This window comes from Lithobates pipiens, unplaced genomic scaffold (genome assembly GCF_037356315.1).
Source record: "Lithobates pipiens isolate NorthernLeopardFrog02 unplaced genomic scaffold, aLitPip1_a1.2 Scaffold_16, whole genome shotgun sequence".
Classification (NCBI taxonomy): domain Eukaryota; kingdom Metazoa; phylum Chordata; class Amphibia; order Anura; family Ranidae; genus Lithobates; species Lithobates pipiens.
Genome location: NW_027507748.1, coordinates 256812277 through 256835809, shown reverse-complemented (window position 1 = coordinate 256835809; position 23533 = coordinate 256812277). Strand labels below are relative to the sequence as shown.

The 23533-nt window shown below is 43.6% G+C and overlaps 1 protein-coding gene across 2 annotated transcripts in view; it reads right to left on the bottom strand.

The window, feature by feature from the left end:
* Positions 1–23533, bottom strand: part of PM20D1 (peptidase M20 domain containing 1) — a 585406-nt gene that overhangs the window by 420422 nt on the left and 141451 nt on the right. For both annotated transcript variants that reach the window (XM_077481325.1, XM_077481324.1), the window contains exon 4: positions 2283–2369. In XM_077481325.1, coding sequence (XP_077337451.1) covers positions 2283–2369 — 87 coding nt within the window. The remainder of the gene's footprint in view (positions 1–2282; positions 2370–23533) is intronic.

The following is a 23533-nucleotide window of genomic DNA, read 5'->3' as shown; positions in this document are numbered from 1 at the left end:
TATCTATAAAATGTAAGCTAGTAAACATTTACAAGAAGGTAACCTGAAAAAAAATACCATTCCCAATACAGTTTACTAAACAATGCTTTCAGCCCAATTACAGCTTTTGTGAATGTCCCCCAAGCCATCCTGCACTTTTTTTTTTTTTTAAGGTAATTCACTATATACTGTACAGCAGTGGTTCCTAACCTTTTTGGCCTCGGGGACCGGCTGCATGGAAGAAAATTGTGCCAAGGCCTGGCGAGGGACTGGGGGTGATGTACGCACACACGTGGGGGGGGGGGGGGGGGGGGGTAAGCTAATTTTGCCGGCAATTTATCGGGCAATAGCTGGTGTTCGGCTGTTGGTACTTCAGTCATCCCGGCACCATGGTTGGTATGGTGTCAGAATGATTGAAGCGCATTATTTCTTATATTACATTGTAATATAAATTAAATAGTTCAACTCACCATAATGCAGAATCAGTGGGAGCCCTGAGTGTGTCACTTTCCAAGTCGCCTGCCACCAGTTGAGGAATGCCACTTGCCACGCTGCCTGCCACCAGTTGAGGAATGCCATTTGCCACATCACCTGCCTGTGCGACCAGATGAGGAATGCCACTTGCCACACTTGCCTGCCACCAGATGAAGAATGCCACTTGCCACGCTGCCTGCCACCAGATGAGGAATGTCACTTGCCACGCTGCCTGCCACCAGTTGAGGAATGCCAATTGCCACATCACCTGCCTGTGCCACCAGATGAGGAATGCCACTTGCCGCGCTGCCTGCCACCAGTTGAGGAATGCCACTTGCCACATCACCTGCCTGCCTGTGCCACCAGATGAGGAATGCCACTTGCCGCGCTGCCTGCCACCAGTTGAGGAATGCCACTTGCCACGCTGCCTGCCATCAGTTGAGGAATGCCACTTGCCACGCTGCCTGCCACCAGTTGAGGAATGCCACTTGCCACATCACCTGCCTGTCACCAGTTGAGGAATGCCACTTGCCACATCACCCACCAGTGCCACCAGATGAGGATTGTCACTGCCTTGGTGACACTGGTTCAGTGGTCTTTGTTATATGAGGGCAGGAGAGCAGAGATGCGGGCCGAGCAGTGAGAGATGATGTCATCTCTCTGCTCCCCGCCGCACCTCCGACATTCTGTATGCTGTGAGGGCGGAAGACCGGTGATGCTAGGCGGGCAGGGAGAGATGATGTCATCTCTCTGCTCCCCGCCGCACCGCCGTCATTCCACACGTTGTGAGGGCGGAAGAGCGGAGAGCGGGGATGCTAGGCGGGCGGAGAGAGATGTCATCTCTGCTCGCCAGCCCGCTGCTCTTATTCACCCGCCCGCTTTCCTCTCAATTCACCGGTGTCTTAGAGTCTGCTGCGGCCCAGCTGCAAAGATGCTACGGCCCGGTAGTGGGCCGCGGATCGGGGGTTGATGACCCCTGCTGTACAGTACATACTTTTAATCCTAGGGTGTTCGGGTCTTCATTCACTATTCCCTTCCCCACCTCTGCCTCCATAATCTTTTGGTGAGGCAGGGGTTAAACAGAACTGTGGCAGCTGTCACAGTCTCTCATCAATTCTCATAGTCTGGTAGGTACCGGACTATACCAACCCTTTCAACCCAGCACCTCCTTCATAGAAGACAGTACTAATGTTTCTATAATGTAACATTATCTATGAATGGAAGGGGCGGACATTTTAATCATCCACCCATTCCTCCAATTATAGAATGTTTTTCATTCATAGAAGTTTTTATGAAAGAAGGAGTGGGCGGAAAGAGTATAGTCATGCACTTTGGACTGCTGCCTGTGAAGGTGATTAAAGCGGTAAAAAAAAAAAAAGTTTCCCCCATGCAAGGTAGTATCATGCGATGCATACTAGCATATTATGAAATCCTTAAAATGAAGCCCTCCAATGGTGATGTCACTCCCATGAATGCGTGTGGCGGCCACAGGCACGGCACAGCGCTCTGAAGGAACAGCACATGAATATCTTAGGAGCTGGAATATCTCCTAAACAGTGCACACTTAAGAAATATTAATTTAACCAACAGGTAAGATTTAATATAGGCTTACCTGCAGGTAAAAATGGCACAGAAGAATGTACTACCGCTTTAACCCCAGCCACACCAGAAAATGACGGTGGTGGGAGGTGGAATTGATGGACGAGGAGGCATCAGCACAAGAAACACATCCTACTGACTGTAAGCTATGTCCCTTATGCTGATTTTTATTTTTTATCTTGACTGTATTTAGGGTTTAACTATAAATGTAACATAGTATCTTGCTTTACCTCCTCATCATGTCCGAGTCCAATATAGAAAGATCTTTGAGGTTGGTAGCCTCTCTCCAGCAAAAATTCAAGAGCTTGAAGCAAACCCTAGAAAGGATAAATAGCAAGGATTATTGCCAATGGCCTATGGCTTAAAATGTATTCTGAAAAACATGTTCTAAATCTGTCTTACTGAGCCTTAAATTACATTAAAGAGACTATATATGAAATTACCTTTTCATAGCCTATAATTTTCTTTGTGTTTATTATTTTGCTGGTTTAGAGCAGAATTCAAACAAATGGAACATTTCATGTTTCAAACATTAATTCAAAGTGGAGGTTTTATTTTTACACTAATTAACTAAAATAGACTCTGTTGTGTTAAAGTGAAAACATCTATGTAAAAGTGATTTGCATTAATTACAATGAAAAAACAAACAAAAAACAAACACACAAATGAGTTTACTCTCTCTTGAAAATGACAGGTCTAAATCATCATTTCATCTACAACTTATTTCCAAAGTCACATAAGTTCATAAGTAATCACCTGTGTGTAGTCAAAGGGTTTTAAAGTAGAACTAAAAGGCAAAACTTTTTTTTTTTTTTAATTTTGGATGGAGTAAGGGAGGGCTAACCTCGATCACATTTTTCTTCAGTATCTGTGTCCCATTTTGGAGATTTCCTTTCACTTCCTGTCCCATAACAGGAAATGAAACGAAATCCTTACAAATTAAGGGAATTTCTTGTGGACCCTATGTCACCATTGGAAGATTTCCCCTCTATTACTTTTCTGGGGACAACCAGAAATTTGGGATTTCCTTCATTTTCACTTTATTATTATTATTATACAGAATTCATATAGTGCCAACAGTTTACACAACACTTTACAACTTGAGGGTAGACAATACAATACACTTTAATACAGTAAGAATCAGAGGGCCCTGCTCCTTAGAGCTTACAATCTAATGCCTCGTACACACAATCAAACAATCAAGTCCACCGGACAATCCCCCCATGTGTGGGCTCCGGCGGACTTTTTTTTACCCAAAAGTCCGGCGGACTAAGAAAGTATTTTTGCAGTCCAATCTGTCCGCCCGACTCGTATTTCGGCGGACAATCCGGCCGTGTGTGTGCCAGTCCGCCGTACTTTTGAAATGGACAGACTTTTCCCGCCCGGAAAAAAGTCCGCTCATTTTGAGCGTGTCTCCAGGTAGCCGGGGCCAGTGAAGGAGGCGTCACCTGGCATGGAGTTAAAGGGGAATCCCTACGCCGAAAAATCGGCGTGGGGGTCCCCCCCAGGTCCATATTAGACCCTTATCCGAGCACGCTACCTGGCCGACCAGGAAAGGGGGTGGGGACGAGTCAGCGCCCCCCCTCCTGAGCCATACCAGGCCGCGTGCTCTCAACATGGGGGGTGCCTTGGGGAAGGGGGGCCGTGCGGCCCCCCCCACCCCAAAGCACCTTGTCCCCATGTTCATGAGGACAAGGGCCTCTTCCCGACAACCCTGGTCGTTGGTTGTCGGGGTCTGCGGGTGGGGGCTTATCGGAATCTGGGAGCCCCCTTTAATAAGGGGGCCCCGGGATACCAGCCCCCCACCCTATGTGAATGAGTATGGGGTACAATGTACCCTTACCCATTCACCTGTGAAAAAAAAGAAAAAAAACACAACACACAAGGGTTAAAATAGTTTATTGCACAGCTCCGGGGGACTTCTTCCATCTTCGGGGGTCTTCTCGCCAGACTCCTCCGCTATCTTCTGCTAGCTCTATTACTAACGGAGGAGCCTGTTTTTCTTCTTCGCCGCTGCCACCCTCTTCTTCTGACTTCGGGGGTCTTGTCCCCCTCTTTGGTTCTTCTTGTCGAGCCACCGCGCCTTCTTCTAGCTCTTTTACAGGTGGTGGCTTGGTCTTGCGATTTTTCGGCGTAGGGATTCCCCTTTAACTCCATACCAGGTGACGGGGCCAGCGACGCCTCCTTCGCTGGCCCCGGCTACCTGGAGACACGCTCAAAATGAGCAGACTTTCCTCCACCTGTGTGGGCGAGTCCGTTCATTTCAAAAGTACGGCGGATAGTTCAGCGGACTTAGTACGCCGTATTAGTCTGCTGAAAAAGTGCCGTGTGTGGGCAAGTAGCTAGTTCGGAAAGTCTGGTGGACAGTCCGGCGGAAAGTCTGCCAGACTAAGTCGGCCGGAAAGTCCGCTACGTGTGTACGCGGCATTAGAGGGAAGGCCAAGAGATACAAGAGATAATAACTGTAGGGGATGTGTTGATGGAGAAAATAAATGAACAGTTAATAGGTGGGGGCCAGATAGGCTTCTCTGAAGAGATGAATTTTTCAGGGATCGTCTGAAAGTCGACAAAGTAGGAGAAAGTCGGACAGATTGGGGTAGAGCATTCCAGAGGATGGCAGAGGCTCTGGAGAAGTCCTGAAAGATGAGGTGACAAGGCAGTTAGAGAGCAGGAGGTCTTGGGAGGAGTGAAGAGAACGATTAGGTTTGTATTTTGAGACTAGGTTAGTGGTGTAGCTGGGAGCCAGGTTGTAGATAGCTTTGTATGTTATTGTTAGTATCTTGAACTTCATTTCTTGGTTGAGAGGCAGCCAATGGAGCAATGGGCAGAGGGGTATAGCAGACGCTGAGTGGTTTGTGAGGTAGATGAGCCTGGCAGCAGCATTTATGATGGACTGAAGTGGACATAGCCTATTTAGAGGTAAGCCAATCAGGAGGGAGTTTAAATTAGTCAAGGCGAGAGATGACCAGGGAGTGGATTAGAAGCTTTGTGGCGACATTGGTTAGGAAGAGGTGTATCTTGGAGATGTTGCAGAGGTTGAGGCAGCAAGTTTTGGATAGCGATAAGATATGGGGCTGAAAGGTTAGTTCGGAGTATTACACCTAGGACCTTGGCATGGGGGGACAAGTTCATAGTTGAGCCGTTGACAGAGAAAATCAATGGAAGTAGCACCTGGGGGAGGAAATAATATGAGCTAGGTTTTGGATACGTTGAGTTTGAGGAAGTGATGTGACATCCAGGCTATGTCTTCTAGTAAGTTGGTGATGTGTGAGGAAACAGATGGTGAGAGCTGGGAGTGGGGGGGGGGGGGGGGTGGAGCAATAGATTTGGGTGTCATCAGCGTAGAGATGATATTGAAAGCCATGGGAGGCAATCAACTGACCCAGAAAGGTGGTGTAGATTGAGAAAAGGAGAGGTCCAAGAACAGAACCTTGAGGCACCCCAAAGCAGAAAATAAGAGGAGAGGAGGAAGTAGAGTTGTAAGTGGCACTGAGGGAGCGGTGGGATAGGTAGTATGAGAACCAGTGTACAGTACAGTCAAGGAGACCAAAGGAGTGGAATTTTTTGAGGATGAGGTGGTAATGGTAAACAGGACAAATAGAGAGGGTGTATCCCCCGAGTGGGAGCACAGACGCCATTAAGAACCGACAGATGTTCTAATCCCACTCCACTCCACAATCCTGATGGGGGACATGCACACAGATAATCAGTGCCCTGATTATCAGTGCAGCTGCCCAGTGCCATCAATGCCACCCAGCATTGCCCATCCGTGCTGCCCATCATACCCGGCTCATCAGTGCAGCCTCATCAGCACACATCAGTGAAGGAGAGAAATTACTTATTTGGAAAATTTTATAACACATACTAATAAAAAGTTTTTTTTTTCGTTTGTTTAGAATACACATCTGAAAAAAGGTACAAATTTTGGTGAGTCAGTATCATGATATAACCACATAATGAGCAAATAATATCCCAAGCAACTCCATGAAAAAGTGGTTGAAAAGTTCACATTCAAAGAGAATACAAGAAAATGAATCTAAAGTCAAAAGGTTTTTGTTTACTTTAATGCAGGGGTTTGTATGCTCCTGTATCCCCCATGAGCTGCTGTGACATGAAACATGTAGGGCGGGGCCAGAACCTGTGATGCCATTACACCCGCTGACGACATCAGGATGTCGGCGAGGCTGTTGCCGCTTGTATGCTCGTATCAATTTTTAGCAATTGGTCGTTTGAGATACACAAGACCTAGAGATAAAATATTAGAAGCCAGTGGACACTATAGGTCACGATCCAGTGGTCCTAACGAAGTTGGATTTTGCATACCAGGAGGTGTCAGTGTAATGAGGTTGTTTGATATCTGTAATTGGGGATCCTATTGATCTGACACCTGTTGGAAGAGTTTATGTGGCCATTCCTGCTTTGAGGAGGTTTAGCCGAGCTTGCTAACTGACAGATCGGATCCTTTATGTGCCATACCTGGAGACTTTATCTGTGTCTTTTGACCACCTGTAATAGGGGTCAAATCCATCTGGTAAGAGACTGTGTGTGTTACTGTCAGAGGTGGTGGATCCCTCTCTGGCTCACACTTTGATCTCATTGTTCACTGCATATTGATAAGGAATGGCCTTTACACTCACCTTGGTGTAATGTTACGCAGTAGAGCTAAACATATTTTATCTCAATGCAGGGGTGTCCAACTCAATTTCATCTAGGGTGGCATAGGCAGTATGGTTTCCCTCAAAGGGCTTGTTGTATCTGGGGTGCACTACATACAGAGTTTAGGGTTCAGGAGTGTGCTATGTACAGAATGCAGGGTTTAGGAGTGTGCTACGTACAAAGTTCAGGGGTGCACTGTGTACAGAGTGCAGGGTCCAGGAGTGCATTACTTACAGAGTTCAGTAGTGTGCAATGTACAGAGTGTAGGTTTTAGGGGTGTATAGAGTTCCGGGGTGTGCTACAGAGTGCAGGGTTCAGGAGTGTGATGCATGCAGAGTTCAGGATTGTGTTACGTACAGTGTGCAGAATTCAGGCGTATGCTACGTACAGAGTTCAGAAGTACGCTTTGCACAAGAGTGCAGGGTTTAGGGATGATGCTACATACAGACTTTAGGAGTGTGCCATGTACAGTGTGCAGGGTTCAGGGGTGCGCTAATACAGTATGCAACATTTCTACCCCTCCTCCTGGTTTATGACCAACTGCACCCAATACTCTCCCCCATCCTCCCACCTCTGAGCACAAATGCCTCTGCAGCCTTCAACCCCTCCCCCACAAAGCTTCCTTGCATCTCTACAAGGCAGCTCCAAGGAAGGGGGCCTGTCCCCTAGAACACTTCTCAACCGTGTGGCATTGGAACAAAAGACCCGGTGGCTGCACAGAGAGGTTAAGACTCTGGTTGAAACAGGTTGTGAAGCATGGTGGTAGCAACATGATGCTGTGATGTATTTCTCTTCAGCAGGCCTTGGAGGACTTGTGGATAGAAGGTAAAATAAAAAATCTGCAGTAAAACTTGATGCAGTCTGTAAGAGACATGAGCCTTGGGAGAAGATTTTTCCTCCAGCAAGACAAGGACCCGAAGAGGAAAACCAAAAACAACAGAAGTAAAACTTATAAAACAATAATAACAATATCCTGAAATGAGTCAGTGTCCAGATATCAATTCAATAGAAAAATTGTGCCTGGATTTGAATAATTCACAATTCCCATAGACTGAGGGTCTTCCAGCCCTTCCTGCTGCATTTCTAGCCTAGAACACATCCCCCTGTAGTCTTTCAAAGTCTGCAAATGATGTAACTTCCTTCACAGCTCTTATGGTGGGTGGGATGGAATACCTCTTAATTAGCATTCAATCCCACCTAGTCACATCTACGGGAAGAGTCCAAACCTCTCAAGATCCTCCTCACATGTCACAGCATGATTGAAAAGGAACCACTTCATACACAACCTGTTCTGAAAGCTAGCTGTGTGGCTTCTGGCCAGGATTGAATGGATCACCATTAGTATTCAATCCTGCCCAGTTAAAGAACAGGGACAGTCCCACACCCTCTCAGAGCTCTACCATCTGTGATCTGATTCATATTTACATTTACATATTTATATTTACATATGAAGAAAACACCTTCATAATACTCTCCCATAGCCCTTCCTCTCTAATCTTGCAGGAAGCCATTATTCTTTGGCATGCTGCAAGACAGGAATGACACATTTACACCTGCTTTGTGTCACAGTCCCTACTGTGCCAAGCAGAGGGCCAGGCGTGGTCACACCCCGAGTGGGTCAAGGTGGTATTGAACCCATAACCTTCTGTTTGCTTCTCCTGTTGCTTTACCTCTGAGCCACACATCAGTTCTCTATTCAGCCTGCTTTCCAGCTATGCCTAGTTCGGCATTAAGTACCCAGGGCGACACACTGATTGTGCCTGTCACTTCTGGTTCAGCTGAGGCAGTTTACCTAATCAGCTGGGTATAAAACACTGCCTCACTCTGAGGGCTTTGTCAGTTCATTGTCTCTTGTTTTCCCGAAGATTCCAGTGTTCCAAGACTGACGTTGGCTTCTGACCTGGCTCTGTTTATCGTTTATTCTGACTATGGCTTTACCTCAACTATCCTTTGGAAAATTCCTGTCAAGCCCCCGTGCACATAATCACAGCCCAAGTAGCTTCTTACCCTGTTACCGTGGGCTGTGTGTATTTGCAAGGGTGAGTGTACATCTCTGCACTATGGACTCCAACCAAGGTAAGCCCTTACATAATGAACTGACCAACATGGAGTCCACAGAGATGTACAAACTGCTCACCTCCCTTGCTCTACAAGTCTTCAGCCTGGGCCAGACCGTTTCAGAGCTGCTGCAAGAAGTTCAGTTATTTAAAGTCACAGTATGCCCAGCCATGGAACCAGCATGACCTGAGCCATTTATGGCTATGCCAGAGAGGTTTGACGGTACCCGTCCTAAGATGGATTGCGAGCTGTTGTTTACCCTTAAGCCTAGGACCTATCCCACAGACTATATAAAGTTTTGCACTTCCATCAACCTGCTCACTGGGCAAATCAAAACATGGGCTCATCAGCTTTTACAGGAAAGGAGTCCAGTCCTGGACAGCTGGGAAGCATTCATGTTTGCTCTGGACACCCATACTCCTGTTTCTAAGAAAACCAGGGTTCCCAAGTCTGCTCTCTGTTCACGTGGCCTACGGGTTTCCAGGGACAGGAACACCCTGTACAGTTACAACTCCAAGCCATCCCAGTATGTTCCAAGCTATGAAGCTCTAACCCCACAAAACCTAGACACTCCTGAGGAGATATACACAACTACCCTGGAAGATGTGGAACCCATGGAGATCGAGGCCATCCGATCCAAGCTGTCTATAGGTGAAAGACAGCGGAGGAGAGACTGTGGTCTTTGTTTCTACTGTAGAGAAAAAGAGCACTTTATCTCCCTCTGCCTAACTCGCCCACCTCAGCCAAAGTTTTTTCAAGTGGGTACTATTAGGATCCTTCCTGCTTCCCCAGAATCTCTGCCTGCTACCCTGCTTGAAGTTCTGGTACCTGTGTCACCGCTTGAAGTTCCGGTGCCTGTGTCCCCGCTTGAAGTTCCGGTGCCTGTGTCCCCGCTTGAAGTTCCGGTGCCCGTGTCCCCGCTTGAAGTTCCAGTGCCCGTGTCCCCGCTTGAAGTTTCGGTGCCCGTGTTCCCGCTTGAAGTTTCGGTGCCCGTGTCCCCGCTTGAAGTTCCGGTGCCCGTGTCCCCGCTTGAAGTTCCGGTACCTGTGTCCCCGCTTGAAGTTCTACCTCCTGACTGTACTTATGCCTCGAATGGCACTATTGTCCGTAAGCAGGATCTGGTAATGTTTGAAAAGGCTTTGCAAGCAGCGAATGCACTCCCTACAAGAACTTCAAAAACAACAAAGACCAAAATGAAAAAGAAAAATCTTCTGGCACTGCTATTGGTGCTTTGTTTCCCATGGGTTTGACGAGGACTGTATGTATGGCATGGATGCCTATGGCAAGACAATCCTCCTATCTAGCGACGAAGTGCTTGGCTGCTCTGGTGAGCAGGGTGGTTTGGACCTAGGGGACTATGCCTGTGAGGAGCCACCTGTCCACACACACAGGGCGTTTCTAAGGGGGGGGGGGAACTGTCACGGTCCCTACCATGCCAAGCAGATGGCCAGGCGTGGTCGCACCCCAAGTGGCTCAAGGTGGTATTGAACCCATAACCTTCCGTTTGCTTCTCCTGTTGCTTTATTTCTGAGTCACAAATCAGTTCTCTATTCAGCCTGCTTTCCAGCTATGCCTAGTTCGGCATTAAGTACCAAGGCCGATACACGGATTGTACCGGTCACTCCTGGTTCAGCTAAGGCAGTTTACCTAATCAGCTGGGTATAAAACACTGCCTCACTCTGAGGGCTTTGTCAGTTCATTGTCTCTTGTTTTGACAAAGATTCCTGTGTTCCAGGACTGACCCCGGCTGCTGATCCTAGCTCTGTTCATCATTTATGCTGACTTCTGGAATCCCTGACTACGGCTTTACCTCAACTATCCTTTGGCAAATTCCTGTCAAGCTCCCGTGCACAGATTCACAGTCCAGGTAGCTTCTTACCTTGTTACCGTGGGCTGTGTGTATTTGCAAGGGTGAGCATATATCTCTGCACTATGGACTCCAACCAAGGTAAGCCCTTACACTTTGCAGACTGAAGAGTGATCTGCATTCAGACCCACCCACATCAACAACCAGAACTTCTACAAGTTACTCCCATAGCCTGCCCTGAAGCTATAGCTGCTCAAAGCATGATGGGACAAGTAGTATGAGGATTGGTAAAAGGATGGAAACAGGAAGTCTGAGAAATGTTAAATTCAGCAAGGAGGAGGAGTGACATAAGTCACAGAAACCTGCTGTATACAGATAAATAAGGCAAAATACAGATAAAATGATAGGGGAGGAAAATCTGGAGTTCTGCTTTAAATTGCCCAGAAAAAAATGAAGCCACTAAGCTTTAGGCATTTATTATTATTTTTATAAAAAGCTGATCAGCTTCCACAAATGTGTTGAGCTGAAGAACTGTTTAGGCCATAATTCTGTACATGTGTGTTTCCTAAAGTTGAACTAAAGGTAATTTTTTTTCATTTTGGATAGAGTAAGTTTCAGTTTTTTTGCCATCTTTTTCTCACTTGGGACATTTCTCTTCACTTCTTTATATCATAGCCAAAACAGGAGGTGAAAGGAAATCCTTTCTAAATGCAAGTATGGCACAAGGACCAGCTCGGGGAAGCTACATTTTTTTTCCCCCTCACATTAGTGGCTCCCTATTCAGGATGCATGCACAGTATTGTCACCATTTGAGGAGGCAACCAGAATGGTGGGCAGTGACAATATGTGTATCAGTTCCTGTGGAAACACACAATCCGGGTTTATTAGATGAGGCACTTAAGGGACAGCAGTAGGAGGACAAGGAGGACTGGTGTCTCAGGGCCCCCTATATCCAGACTATGTCCCTGTGAGGACACAACAGGCCCAAGAAGAGCATGAGGAAGAGCAACAAAAAGAGGAGGCGTATGGTGCAGTGGTGGTGTTGAAGAAGAGTTGGACTTCCAAAGATGAGTTTCATCCTGCAGAAATCCCAGGAGTTATACGTGGTTGGAGGAGATAGCTGAGGACAATGTTGTCCTCAGCAACTCCAAGGACTCAGATTCCTCTGGGCTCCTACTGTACATCTGCAGCACCTGTAAAAGGGCCTCAGAATTTGTGGCATCAAAGGGAAGGGACCATTACTGTCTTGCCACACTCCTGGGTCCATGTTGTAAAGGAAAAGTTACAGAGCCTATCCTGCCCATGCAAAGGGAGCAAAACATTAACACATCTGGAGGGCATGCTATGGCAGAATCCATTAACCAACTTTCCTGGCATGGCAAGGTAGATTAGAGCTTTCCGTTGGCGAAAGGAGCAGCAACAATGGTGGTAGCTGCCTAAGCAAGGCTTTTAGGACATTCTTCATTATAAATCAGCCACGGTTGTCTGTTGCTGGCATCTATAGTCAGCATCTGGTAGTAGATTCTATGGTATCAAAAGGTGGATGAGGACACCCTCAAAACCGATGACCTCTCAACTAAATGGTAACAAGGATGGACCACTGGCAAGAGCTTGCCAACAATGTCTTGAAGCCAGCATGTTTTCTGTATGTACATAATGCACTGCCCCGCAAATTAGGCGAATTCTGTAGCCCAGCCAGGTCTCTCAGGCATAATGGCGCCTGTCCCTCCTCTCTCACACACACACACACAAGCAGCACCAGGATACAGACTCCTCTCAGTCTGATGTCTCCAGTCCTGTGAGACAGAAAAGAAGGCTGTCTGTGTCAGAGGCACAAGTAAGTGAAACTCCCATTGGTTTTGGTAAATCTGAAGGAAAAAATCAGCAGAAAAATTGATAGTGTGTATGGGACTTTACAGTCACTGAGGGGAGCACTGCAATATGACATGAGAACCTTTATGCAAACATCCAGAAAAGAAATAGACAGTTTAGGAGAAAGAGTGGATAATACGGAGAATAAAATGACAGAGTTTACTGAGATACATAACAAACTAGTAGATCATTTTGCACTAGAAGAGGAACTTAAACAACTGAAACTTAAAATGGCAGATCTCGACGATAGATCTAGAAGGAATAACATCAAATTCAGGGGTATTCCTGAAAATGTCAAAAACAAAGATTTGAAACAATTCCTTAAAAAAAATTATTACACCCTTCAATACCAAATCGAGAAATAGTGATTGACAGAGCTCATAGGCTGCCGAAACCACCACACATACCCGAAAAAAATGCCAAGGGATGTGATCACCAAAATTCACTTTTCATGTGAAAGATGAGCTGATGAATTTTGCGAGATTGTGCCCAATGCTCCCAGACCCTTATGCGGGGATAATCTTGTACTCGGATCTGTCCCAAGCGACCATCCAAGCTCGAAAAAAAAAAACTAAACCCCATCACTAAAATATTATGCAACCAGAAAATAATATACAAATAGGGGGTTTCCCACCAAACTTATGATAGAGCGAAACAATACATTCCACTCAATCCATATGATTGAACAAGGCCTGAAAATGCTCCAAGCATGGAATCTAAGGAAGAAGTTGTTGCCACTTACAAAAACCCTCCGGGGAAAATTGATACGCAATCGAACACAAGTTGAGGATAAATGTAATTCTTTAAGAAAGTTCTATATTTCCCTTACTTACAAATTTTTTGGGGAAAATAACATTACCCAGGCTGTCGGAGGAGGATAGGGAGGGCTTGGAAGCACCATTGACCCTGGAGGAGCTGCAAAAAGTAACAGCAGAAATGATAAATCAGAAAGCCCCAGGTCCGGATGGACTGCCGATAGAGATTTATAAAAAATTTGGGGAGATACTTTTACCGGCTCTCCTACAGGTGTTCAATGGGGCTTTTGAAGTGGGGCAGTTGCCGCAATCAATGATGGAGGCCACAGTGGTGGTCCTGGCAAAAGAAGGGAAAAACCAATTGGAGACCGCATCATATAGACCTATATCGTTACTGTGTTCAGATGTTAAAATCTTGGCAAATGTATTTGCAACAAGGGTAAAAAATATAATATCAAAATTAATACATCAGGACCAAACTGGGTTTATACCAGGGCGGTCCACAAATATGAATGTGAGACGCGCCTATTTAAACATGCAGATTCCTTCAGAAAACAAAGGGAATAGAGCAGTTATGTCCTTAGATGCGAAAAAAGCCTTCGATAGTGTGGAGTGGCATTATTTGAGGAGGGTGTTAGCGGCATTTCAATTTGGTCCGAGATTTATGCAATGGATAAGAGTACTGTATACAGGTCCAAGGGCGAAAGTGAGAATAAACGGGGAATGTTCAGAGGGGTTCCATTTGGAGAGGGGGACAAGACAGGGGTGCCCTTTGTCGCACCTGCTTTTCGCCCTCTCGATGGAGCCTCTGGCTATAGCCTTGAGAGAGGCGCAGGATATCCGGGGGTTTAAAAGAGGGAATGAAGAGGAAAAGGTTGCTTTGTATGCAGACGATGTACTGTTGTTTTTAGGGGACATGGGGCCCTCATTGGTGGCGGCAATGACTCTGATAAAAGAATTCGGGTATTTCTCTGGACTCGAAATTAACTGGGAAAAATCTGCTCTCCTACCAGTGGATCCCCTCGATACCCCATTGCCAGTACAGGTATCCCAAATAGAAATAGTTAAACAAATGAAGTACTTGGGAGTGAATATGACGGCAGACCCAAGGCAGTATATAGCAGGGAATTTAGTTCCACTTATGTCAAAATTAAAGCGTAAAATCAGAATATGGAAGAACCTCCCCTTGTCAGTAGCCGGTAGGTGCAATTTAATTAAGATGGTGTGGATGCCTCAAATATTATATGTTATACAAAATTCACCGGTTTGGATTCCAAAATATTGGTTTAAAAAAATGGAAAGTTTGTTTAGAGAGGTGATATGGAAGAACGGTGTGGCAAGAATTAGTTTACAAGTACTACAGAGACCAAGGGAAATGGGTGGGATGGCACTACCTAATATGAGATACTACTTTCTGGCTGCCCAAATACAGTATATGAGGGGAGGTAATCTAGCAGTAGTGACAGGAAAGGGGGGTGGCCCCCTGGGGAGGGATACCCCACATAATACGGTCGCGGAAGCAGTGGAAGCCGACTCATTTAGGACCAGTTGCCCCACAGTCCAACTGATGGTAAAGTGTTGGGAGGAGGTAAAAGTAATATTGGGGTATAGAGGATATACAGAATTCTCACCAATATGGGAAAATAAAAATTTAGAGGAAATTAAGAAAATGGGGAGATTAGTAGAATGGGATCGGAGGGGTGTACACTTCTTAGCGCAACTATACAGGGACGGGAGACTGAAAACATTTCAGGAACTAAGGGACGAATATGGGTTACCGGCTTATTACCTCCTTAATTATATACAAATTAAACATGCGTTAGAGGCACAATTTAGAGACAGGAAGTTGGAATGGAGTAAGATGCCTGTACTCAGGAGAATTATAAGTTGTAATATATCGAAAGGAGTTATCTCTGAGATCTATAGGTATCTAAAGGGAACAGAACAAGAAGGGGTAATAGAGGAGAAAAAAAAGGTAAAATGGGAAAGAGAGGTGGGCCCAATATCGGTAGAACAGTGGGAAAAAGTTCTGGCATTGGGGGCGAAAGTTTCCTTATCTCCATCACATATTATATCTCAAATGTATTTAATCCATAGGGTATATTACACTCCTCTTAAATTGTTTAGATTTGGGAGTAGACAGGATGCAGAATGCCAAAGGTGTGGAGACCGAAGAGGAGATTTAATACATATGATTTGGAGATGCCCAAGATTATATAGATATTGGGTAGGAATAATAGGGAAAATTAATAAAGTGTTTGGGTTATCACTGGAAGTAGAAGCTAAAATCTGTATAATGGGATTGATAGAAGAAGAGGAGGCACGAGGGGATATCCACACAGCTGTTATTAGATGCCTTTTTCAGGGGAGGAAATCAATTGCGTTTAAATGGCAGAGGAGGGAAGCGCCTACAGTAAAGGAATGGATGGAAAGGGTGAAAGATAACATAAAAAAGGAGGAATACATATATAAAAAAGAAGAAAAAAATATTATGCAACCAGAAAATAATATACAAATGGGGGTTTCCCACCAAACTTATGATAGAGCGAAACAATACATTCCACTCAATCCATATGATTGAACAAGGCCTGAAAATGCTCCAAGCATGGAATCTAAGGAAGAAGTTGTTGCCACTTACAAAAACCCTCCGGGGAAAATTGATACGCAATCGAACACAAGTTGAGGATAAATGTAATTCTTTAAGAAAGTTCTATATTTCCCTTACTCTTTCATCATAAGAATGTACGTCTCCCCTCAAGATTGCATTAATCAGGGTTGATCCTTGTTCTTCAGCTTTCAGCTAAACCTACCCCCCACATCGATAGTGCAAGTTGCAATGCACACAAGAGTTGTGAGGCAACGCTTCAGTTCTTATAAGTTTAAATTCTGTTCTAGACACTGAGTCTAATCTGTTCAAAGATACCTTATTGTCTTTCTCCCTCTTCGGAAGTTCTAGAAGCTACCACAATCACAATGGCTCTACTATGTACAAGATCTGGACTGTATCTACACAAATTCTACCCTTAGCATGGCGAGTCTTAAAATTTTGTCATTTAATGTAAAAGGCCTCAAAAACCCCTTCAAGAGGAAAACTATATGGAATGACGCTTTAAAATATGGCAGTGATATTATTTGCCTACAGGAGTCGCACTTTGCTAGAGACAATCCCCCTATATTCTTCCATCATAAATTTCCACACATATTCTTTTCGAACAATCGAAAGAAGAAAAAAGGTATTGTCACTATCATTAGAGACTCTATTTCTTCTCAACTCGTCAACTCTAAAACAGATTCCCAAGAATGTTATATTGGTAGCAAAGGTTGAAAATTCAATATTGACAATTGTCAATGTATATGCCCCCAATAAAAATCCCCGGCAATACCTCCAAAAGTTCGTAAGAACTGTCAAGAAAATCCATATAATATGTGGTGACTTTAATGCTCCCATGGACTCGCTCATGGATACCTCTAATGGCGCATACACACGACAGGACTTTGACGGACTAGGTCCGATGGTCTTCCCGACAAACTTTCGACGAAGGTCCGACGGACTTTCTGAACAAAATGGACTTGGCCACAAACGACCGGACTAAGTCTGTTCGAAAGTCCGTTCATTTTGGACGTAAATGGGACTAAACAAGGAAGTTTAATAGCCAGTAGCCAATAGCTGCCCTTGCATCGTATTTGGTCTGATGGAGGACGAACGGTTTTCCCGATTTTTAGTCTGTTGGATAGATCTGAAACATGTTTTATTTCTAGGTCCGTCTGACTTTTGGGAACAAGTCCGCTGGAGCCCAAACACAATCGAATTGTCCGGATTCCAGTCCGCCGGAAAGTCCGATCGTGCATACGCGGCATTAGGGATCTCATTCCAAAAGAAAGAGTCTGAAAAATATATTTCTACAAGAAGACCTTCATGACCCATGGAGATGCCTCCATTCAACAGAAAAGGACTATACCTTTTACTGTAATGTGCACAAGACGTATTGAAGGATCAATTTTTTTTTGTCACTGATAGATTTCTCCTGCAAAAAATTTAATCAGCCCAAATACACAGCACAACATGGTCTGACCATGCTCTTATTTCGATGAGCATTAATCTAGAGCAAAAATGCTGCTCACTATTGAGAAATAATACGTATATCCTATCACAAGTGGGGACTTGATCAGTGATGAAGGAAAGATTAGAAGAATTTTTTTCTATTAATGATAATAAATGTGTCTGTACTACTAGTTTATGATGCGCTCAAAAACCATATGCCAAATACACTTACTACATTGTTAAAAGTGTATGCGCCTAATAAAAGGCAATCCCATTTTCTGAATGGCCTGATGAGAAAAATAGGTAAATGCCGAAAAGGTGCCTTAATAATTTGTGGAGACTTCAACACAATACATGAACAAGAACTAGACACTTCTAATCCCAAAACCAGAACCAACTGTGCACTTAAAAATGTTTTGAATAAAAGCGATCTCTATGATGTATGGAGATGCCATCATCCTGGAGATCGTGAATACACATATCATTCCCTGGTACATAATACCTATACTCGTATCGATTATATTTTTACGGATAAGTGGTTATTGCAGCGGGTGAGGGAGTCTGACATTGCACCCATCACTTGGACTGATCATGCCCCAATTAGTATGACTATTCTACCTAAACACTCTCAAACTACCCATTTTCTATGGAGAACAAATGCATATGTTATCAAAATGCCTACCTATGCTACAGCTATACAAAACCAGATAACTGAATTCTTTAAATATAATGTGGGATCGGTGTCAGACTCTGCCACCGTATGGGGTGCTCATAAAGCATTTAGTAGGGGAATCCTAATGCAACTGAATGCTCAATTCAGGAAAAATAAAACAAAACTCATTGAGAAACTTACTGCTGACATTAAAACATTAGATTCCCAAAACCAATCTCACCCATCACAACAACTGAAAACTAAACTACAAATATTACGATAGGAACTCAGAACGACTTTATTGGATACATTTGAAAAACATACTAGAAAACTTAAAGCTAAATATTACCATACTAGCAACAAAGCAGGAAAAAACATGGCACTTCGGATCAAAGGCAGATATTCCAAATCAAAGATTCCATATCTATACCACCCTATTACTAGAGAAAAACTGCAAGACCCCCAAAACATAGCGAATGCATTTAGCTGTTATTATAGCTCTCTTTACAATCTTAAAGATGATTCTCAAACTCCCACACCTACCCCAAAGATAATAAGTGATTTCTTAGATACTATTAGTCTCCCATCATTAAATACTGATCAAATCTCTGATCTTAACGTCCCATTTTCAGTGGAAGAAATTGCTAGAACTATAGACTCCCTGCCCAACAATAAATCTCCGGGCCCAGACGGAATGATAGGAGAATACTATAAATTACTTCGAGATATACTGGCTCCCCACTTATGCTCACTTTTTAACGAAGCGGCATCCAAATCAGAATTTCCGGCTGTGATGCTTCAGGCCTTGATCATAACACTGCCGAAACCAGGCAAAGATCCCAACGCTCCCCAAAATTTCAGACCGATTTCATTATTGAACATTGACATCAAAATATACGCCAAAGCAATAGCGAATCGACTGATGAACTACATACCAGACCTCATTCACAAAGATCAATCTGGCTTTACTAAAGGTCGACAATCTTCAGATGCAACAAGACGTCTGATTGATATTATACACTTCACTGAGAGACATCAAACGCCTTCTCTGCTCCTTTCTTTGGATGCAGAGAAGGCGTTTGATAGGGTCCATTGGGGCTATTTACAGTCAGTGCTTTTAAAATTCAGCTTTCATGGAAATACTTTATCTGCAATTTTTGCACTGTATAAGGGCCCCTCAGCGAGAGTATACACAAATGATATGATGTCTAGGCCCTTTGGTATCTCGAATGGAACACGACAAGGTTGCCCCTTATCTCCTTTAATATTTAATTTAGCCATCGAACCTCTAGCAGAACGTATACGATCTGACACACAACTTTCTGGTATAAAAATTGGGCAAATAGATAATAAAATAAGTCTGTTCGCAGATGACATAGTGCTTATAGTGTCTGATCCTATTTCATCTCTCCCGAATCTCCAAAATATACTAACGACATTTGGAGCAGCATCATATTATAAAATCAATGAAACCAAGTCCCATATTTTAGACCTAGGATTAGATAACACAACCAGGCAGTTATTGTCTAATAAATACCCCTACCACTGGAAAGACGAGGGGATTTCTTACTTAGGAATCACTCTCACTAACAAAACAAAACAGTTATTTAAAACAAACTTTTTACCATTTAAGAAACATTTTGAAACAGATCTGACAACACTTAGTAAATTCGAATTTACATGGGCTGGTCGCCTGGCAGCTTTCATAATGATGACCTTACCAAAATTATTATATCAACTCAGGTCCCTTCCAATATGTATCCCTAAATACTACTTTAAATCCTTACAAAGCAGTTTGGGAAAATATCTATGGAATGGCAAAAAATCCCGTTGCGCATACCATATACTAATTAAACATAGAAATATAGGTGGTGCGACCGTACCTGATCTACAGGATTATTATGACGCAACTCTTTTGACCCAATTGCAAGAATGGTTCTTGCCTACTCCTAAAACTTTATGGGTACAAATTGAGAAAGACATCACACGACAGCCTAATATGCAATTCTGGTTACTTAGTAGGAAAATTAAGTCCACAATTACAGCTCAATACCCACCAACGGTGAAAGCGACGCTACACTCTTGGCAGAGAATCATCACATACAAATGGGATAAAACTCCAATCACGGTGTTAACCACTTCAGCTCCGGACCAATAAACACCTTAAGGACCAGAGGTCTTTTTGCAATTTCGCACTGCGCTGCTTTAACTGGTAATTGCGCGGTCATGCAATATTGCACCCAAACTAAATTTGCGTCCTTTTCTTCCCACAAATAGAGCTTTCTTTTGATGGTATTTGATTGCCTCTGCGATTTTTTTTTTTTGCGATATAAATGGAAAAAGAGCGAAAATTTTGAAAAAAAAAGATATTTTCTTCTTTTTGTTATAAGAAAAATCGAATAAACTAAATTTTAGTCATACATTGAGGGCAAAATTTATTCAGCCACATGTCTTTAGTAAAAAAAATGTCAATAAGCGTATATTTTTTGGTTTGCGCAAAAGTTATAGCGTCTACAAACTAGAGTACATTTTCTGGAATTTACACAGCTTTTAATTTATGACTGCCGATCTCATTTCTTGAGGTGCTAAAATGGCAGGGCAGTACAAATCCCCCCCAAATGACCCCATTTTGGAAAGTAGACACCCCAAGGAAATTGCTGATGGGTATGTTGAGCCCATTGAATATTTATTTTTTTTGTCCTAAGGGATTGAATAATGACAAAAAAAAAAAAAAAATTTTTTTTACAAAAAGTTGTCACTAAATGATATATTGCTCACACATGCCATGGTTATATGTGGAATTGCACCCCAAAATATATTCTGCTACTTCTCCCGAGTATGGGGATACCACATGTGTGGGACTTTTTGGGAGTCTAGTCGCGCACGGCACCCCGAAAACCAATCACCACCTTCAGGATTTCTAAGGGTGCAAATTTTTGATTTAACTCCTCACTACCTATCACAGTTTCGAAGGCCATAAAATGCCAAAATAGCACAAAACCCCCCAAAATGACCCCATTTTGGAAAGTAGACACCCCAAGCTATTTACTGAGAGGCATGTTGAGTCCATGGAATATTTTATATTTTGCCACAAGTTGCGGGAATATTACAAACTTTTTTTTTTTTGCACCAAGTTGTCACTAAATGATATATTGCTCACACATGCTATGGGCATATGTGAAATGACACCCCAAAATACATTCTGCTGCTTCTCCCGAGTACGGGGATACCACATGTGTGGGACTTTTTGGGAGTCTAGTCGCGCACGGCACCCCGAAAACCAATCACCACCTTCAGGATTTCTAAGGGTGCAAATTTTTGATTTAACTCCTCACTACCTATCACAGTTTCGAAGGCCATAAAATGCCAAAATAGCACAAAACCCCCCCAAATGACCCCATTTTGGAAAGTAGACACCCCAAGCTATTTACTGAGAGGCATGTTGAGTCCATGGAATATTTTATATTTTGCCAAAAGTTGCGGGAATATTACAAACTTTTTTTTTTTTTGCACAAAGTTGTCACTAAATGATATATTGCTCACACATGCTATGGGCAGAAGTCAAATTACACCCCAAAATAAATTCTGCTGCTTCTCCCGAGTACGGGGATACCACATGTGGGGGACTTTTTGGGAGCCTAGCCACGTACGGGACCCCGAAAACCAAGCACTGCCTTCCGGATTTGAATATAAAATGCTATAAAAAACAAACTAACCAGAGTCACCCGTAACACTTATACGGTGATCAGTGGTGAAAGGGTTAACTAGGGGCAATCAGGGGGTTCAAATTTTTATTAGGTAGTATATGGGGGTCCCTGGCGCTATATAAAAACCTGACGGGGAACCTAAATAACTAACTGGCTAACCAGCGTCACCAGTGACACTTATACTGTGATCGCTGGTGAAAGGGGGTGAAAGGGTTAACTAGCAGCAATCAGGGGGTTAAAACCATTATTGGATAGTATATCGGGGTACCTAGCGCTATAAAAACCTGGCGGTGAACCTAAAAAAATAACTAGCTACCTAGCGACACTGATGCAGCGCTCAGAAAAATTATCGCTTAGTGACACTGGCAAAAGGGGGTGAAAGGGTTTGTGTGCCTGTGTGTACCTACATGTCAGTGTAGTGTTGGTGCACACTTACTTTTAGTCTTCTCCTCGTAGTCCGGTCAAAAAGACCGCCCCGAGGAGAATGACATCACTTCCTCCTTCCTGTGTAAACAATACACAGGGGAGGAAGCTTCTCATTGGCCAGGAGCGATCCAGAGGGGGTGGCCGAAAACCAACGGCCATCCCCTCATCACGGAGCGCTCCTGGACCGAATCGGACCGCCGTAAACAGCGGGAGGGGGTCCGATCGGACCCCCCACCCGCTGGAAGGCAATCACGTAGATGTACGTGATTGTGCCTGCCTGTGCCATTGTGCTGACGTACAATGGCAATACGGCGGTCCTGAAGTGGTTAAACCCTCCTCTAACAATCATACCAACATTAATTCCTGGCGTACAAATACACGACTGGAATTTGGGTCGGGATATGAAACTTGGTTCCTTCTTCCAACAGGGCTCATTAAAGTCTTTTTCTCAGTTAAGTAATGAATTACAGCTTCCGAAATCTGAGCGATCTACATATATTCAAATAGAAAAGTGTCTGCTACACAATCCACAACTCAGAGCTTCAATCCCGGTTAAAATATGGTCTTTCCTCAATAACCATGCCACCTCACAGAAAGGAGTAGCTACAATATACCCAATTCTAGGGGGAAAAAAACATACCCAGCAAATTACCTTCCTTCCTTAAATGGGAACAAGATTTGGGGCAAGACTTTTCAATTAAACAATGGATGGCTTCCCTACGAAGCATATATAGGGCCACTGCATGTGTTATACTATGGGAATTGGCACAAAAAATTGTTCAAAGACAATACCTGACTGCACATATCCTAGCAAAATTCAAGGGGAACTCGTCACCTAATTGCTGGAGAAATTGTACCCAATTGGGGACCCTATTTCATATTATGTGGGACTGCCCAAGCTTACATAACTACTGGCAGGCAATCTCCCATTTACTCACTAACAGGTATTGTCCTTCAACTTTCACTAGAACTAGCCATTCTGAATATGAATTTACATACGATTCCCAAACAATATCGTAAAGTAGTAACACATATACTTTTAGCTGCGAGACTATCCATAACTAGAAAATGGAAAACTGACTCTCTTCCTACTATGACAGAAGTTATAGAATTAACCCAACTCTACCACTCCTACGAATTGTTATTTCCTAATGACAAATCCCTATATATTAAGGAACAACAACTATGGGAACCTTGGAGTACATGGTACAAAAATTATACTTCCACAATTTAGATAATGCTGATTCTTTAATCATATAGAAGAAAGAACTCCTGTGCATTTTAATATTTTTTTGGATGGCTTTAAAAATTATTTCATAACAAAGTGACAAATATATCACATGTCTGTTTATCTGAATTGAGCTGCGGAGTAAGAATAGATCTTTATTTTCCTTCATAAAAGATAACTACTGTGTTTGAATTTCCTTTAGGATGTTGGCCTAGGTACTCCAGGACACAGATAGATCCCTGTGAGGGGTGTCTTGGGGTCCAGAAGTGGCCATTATC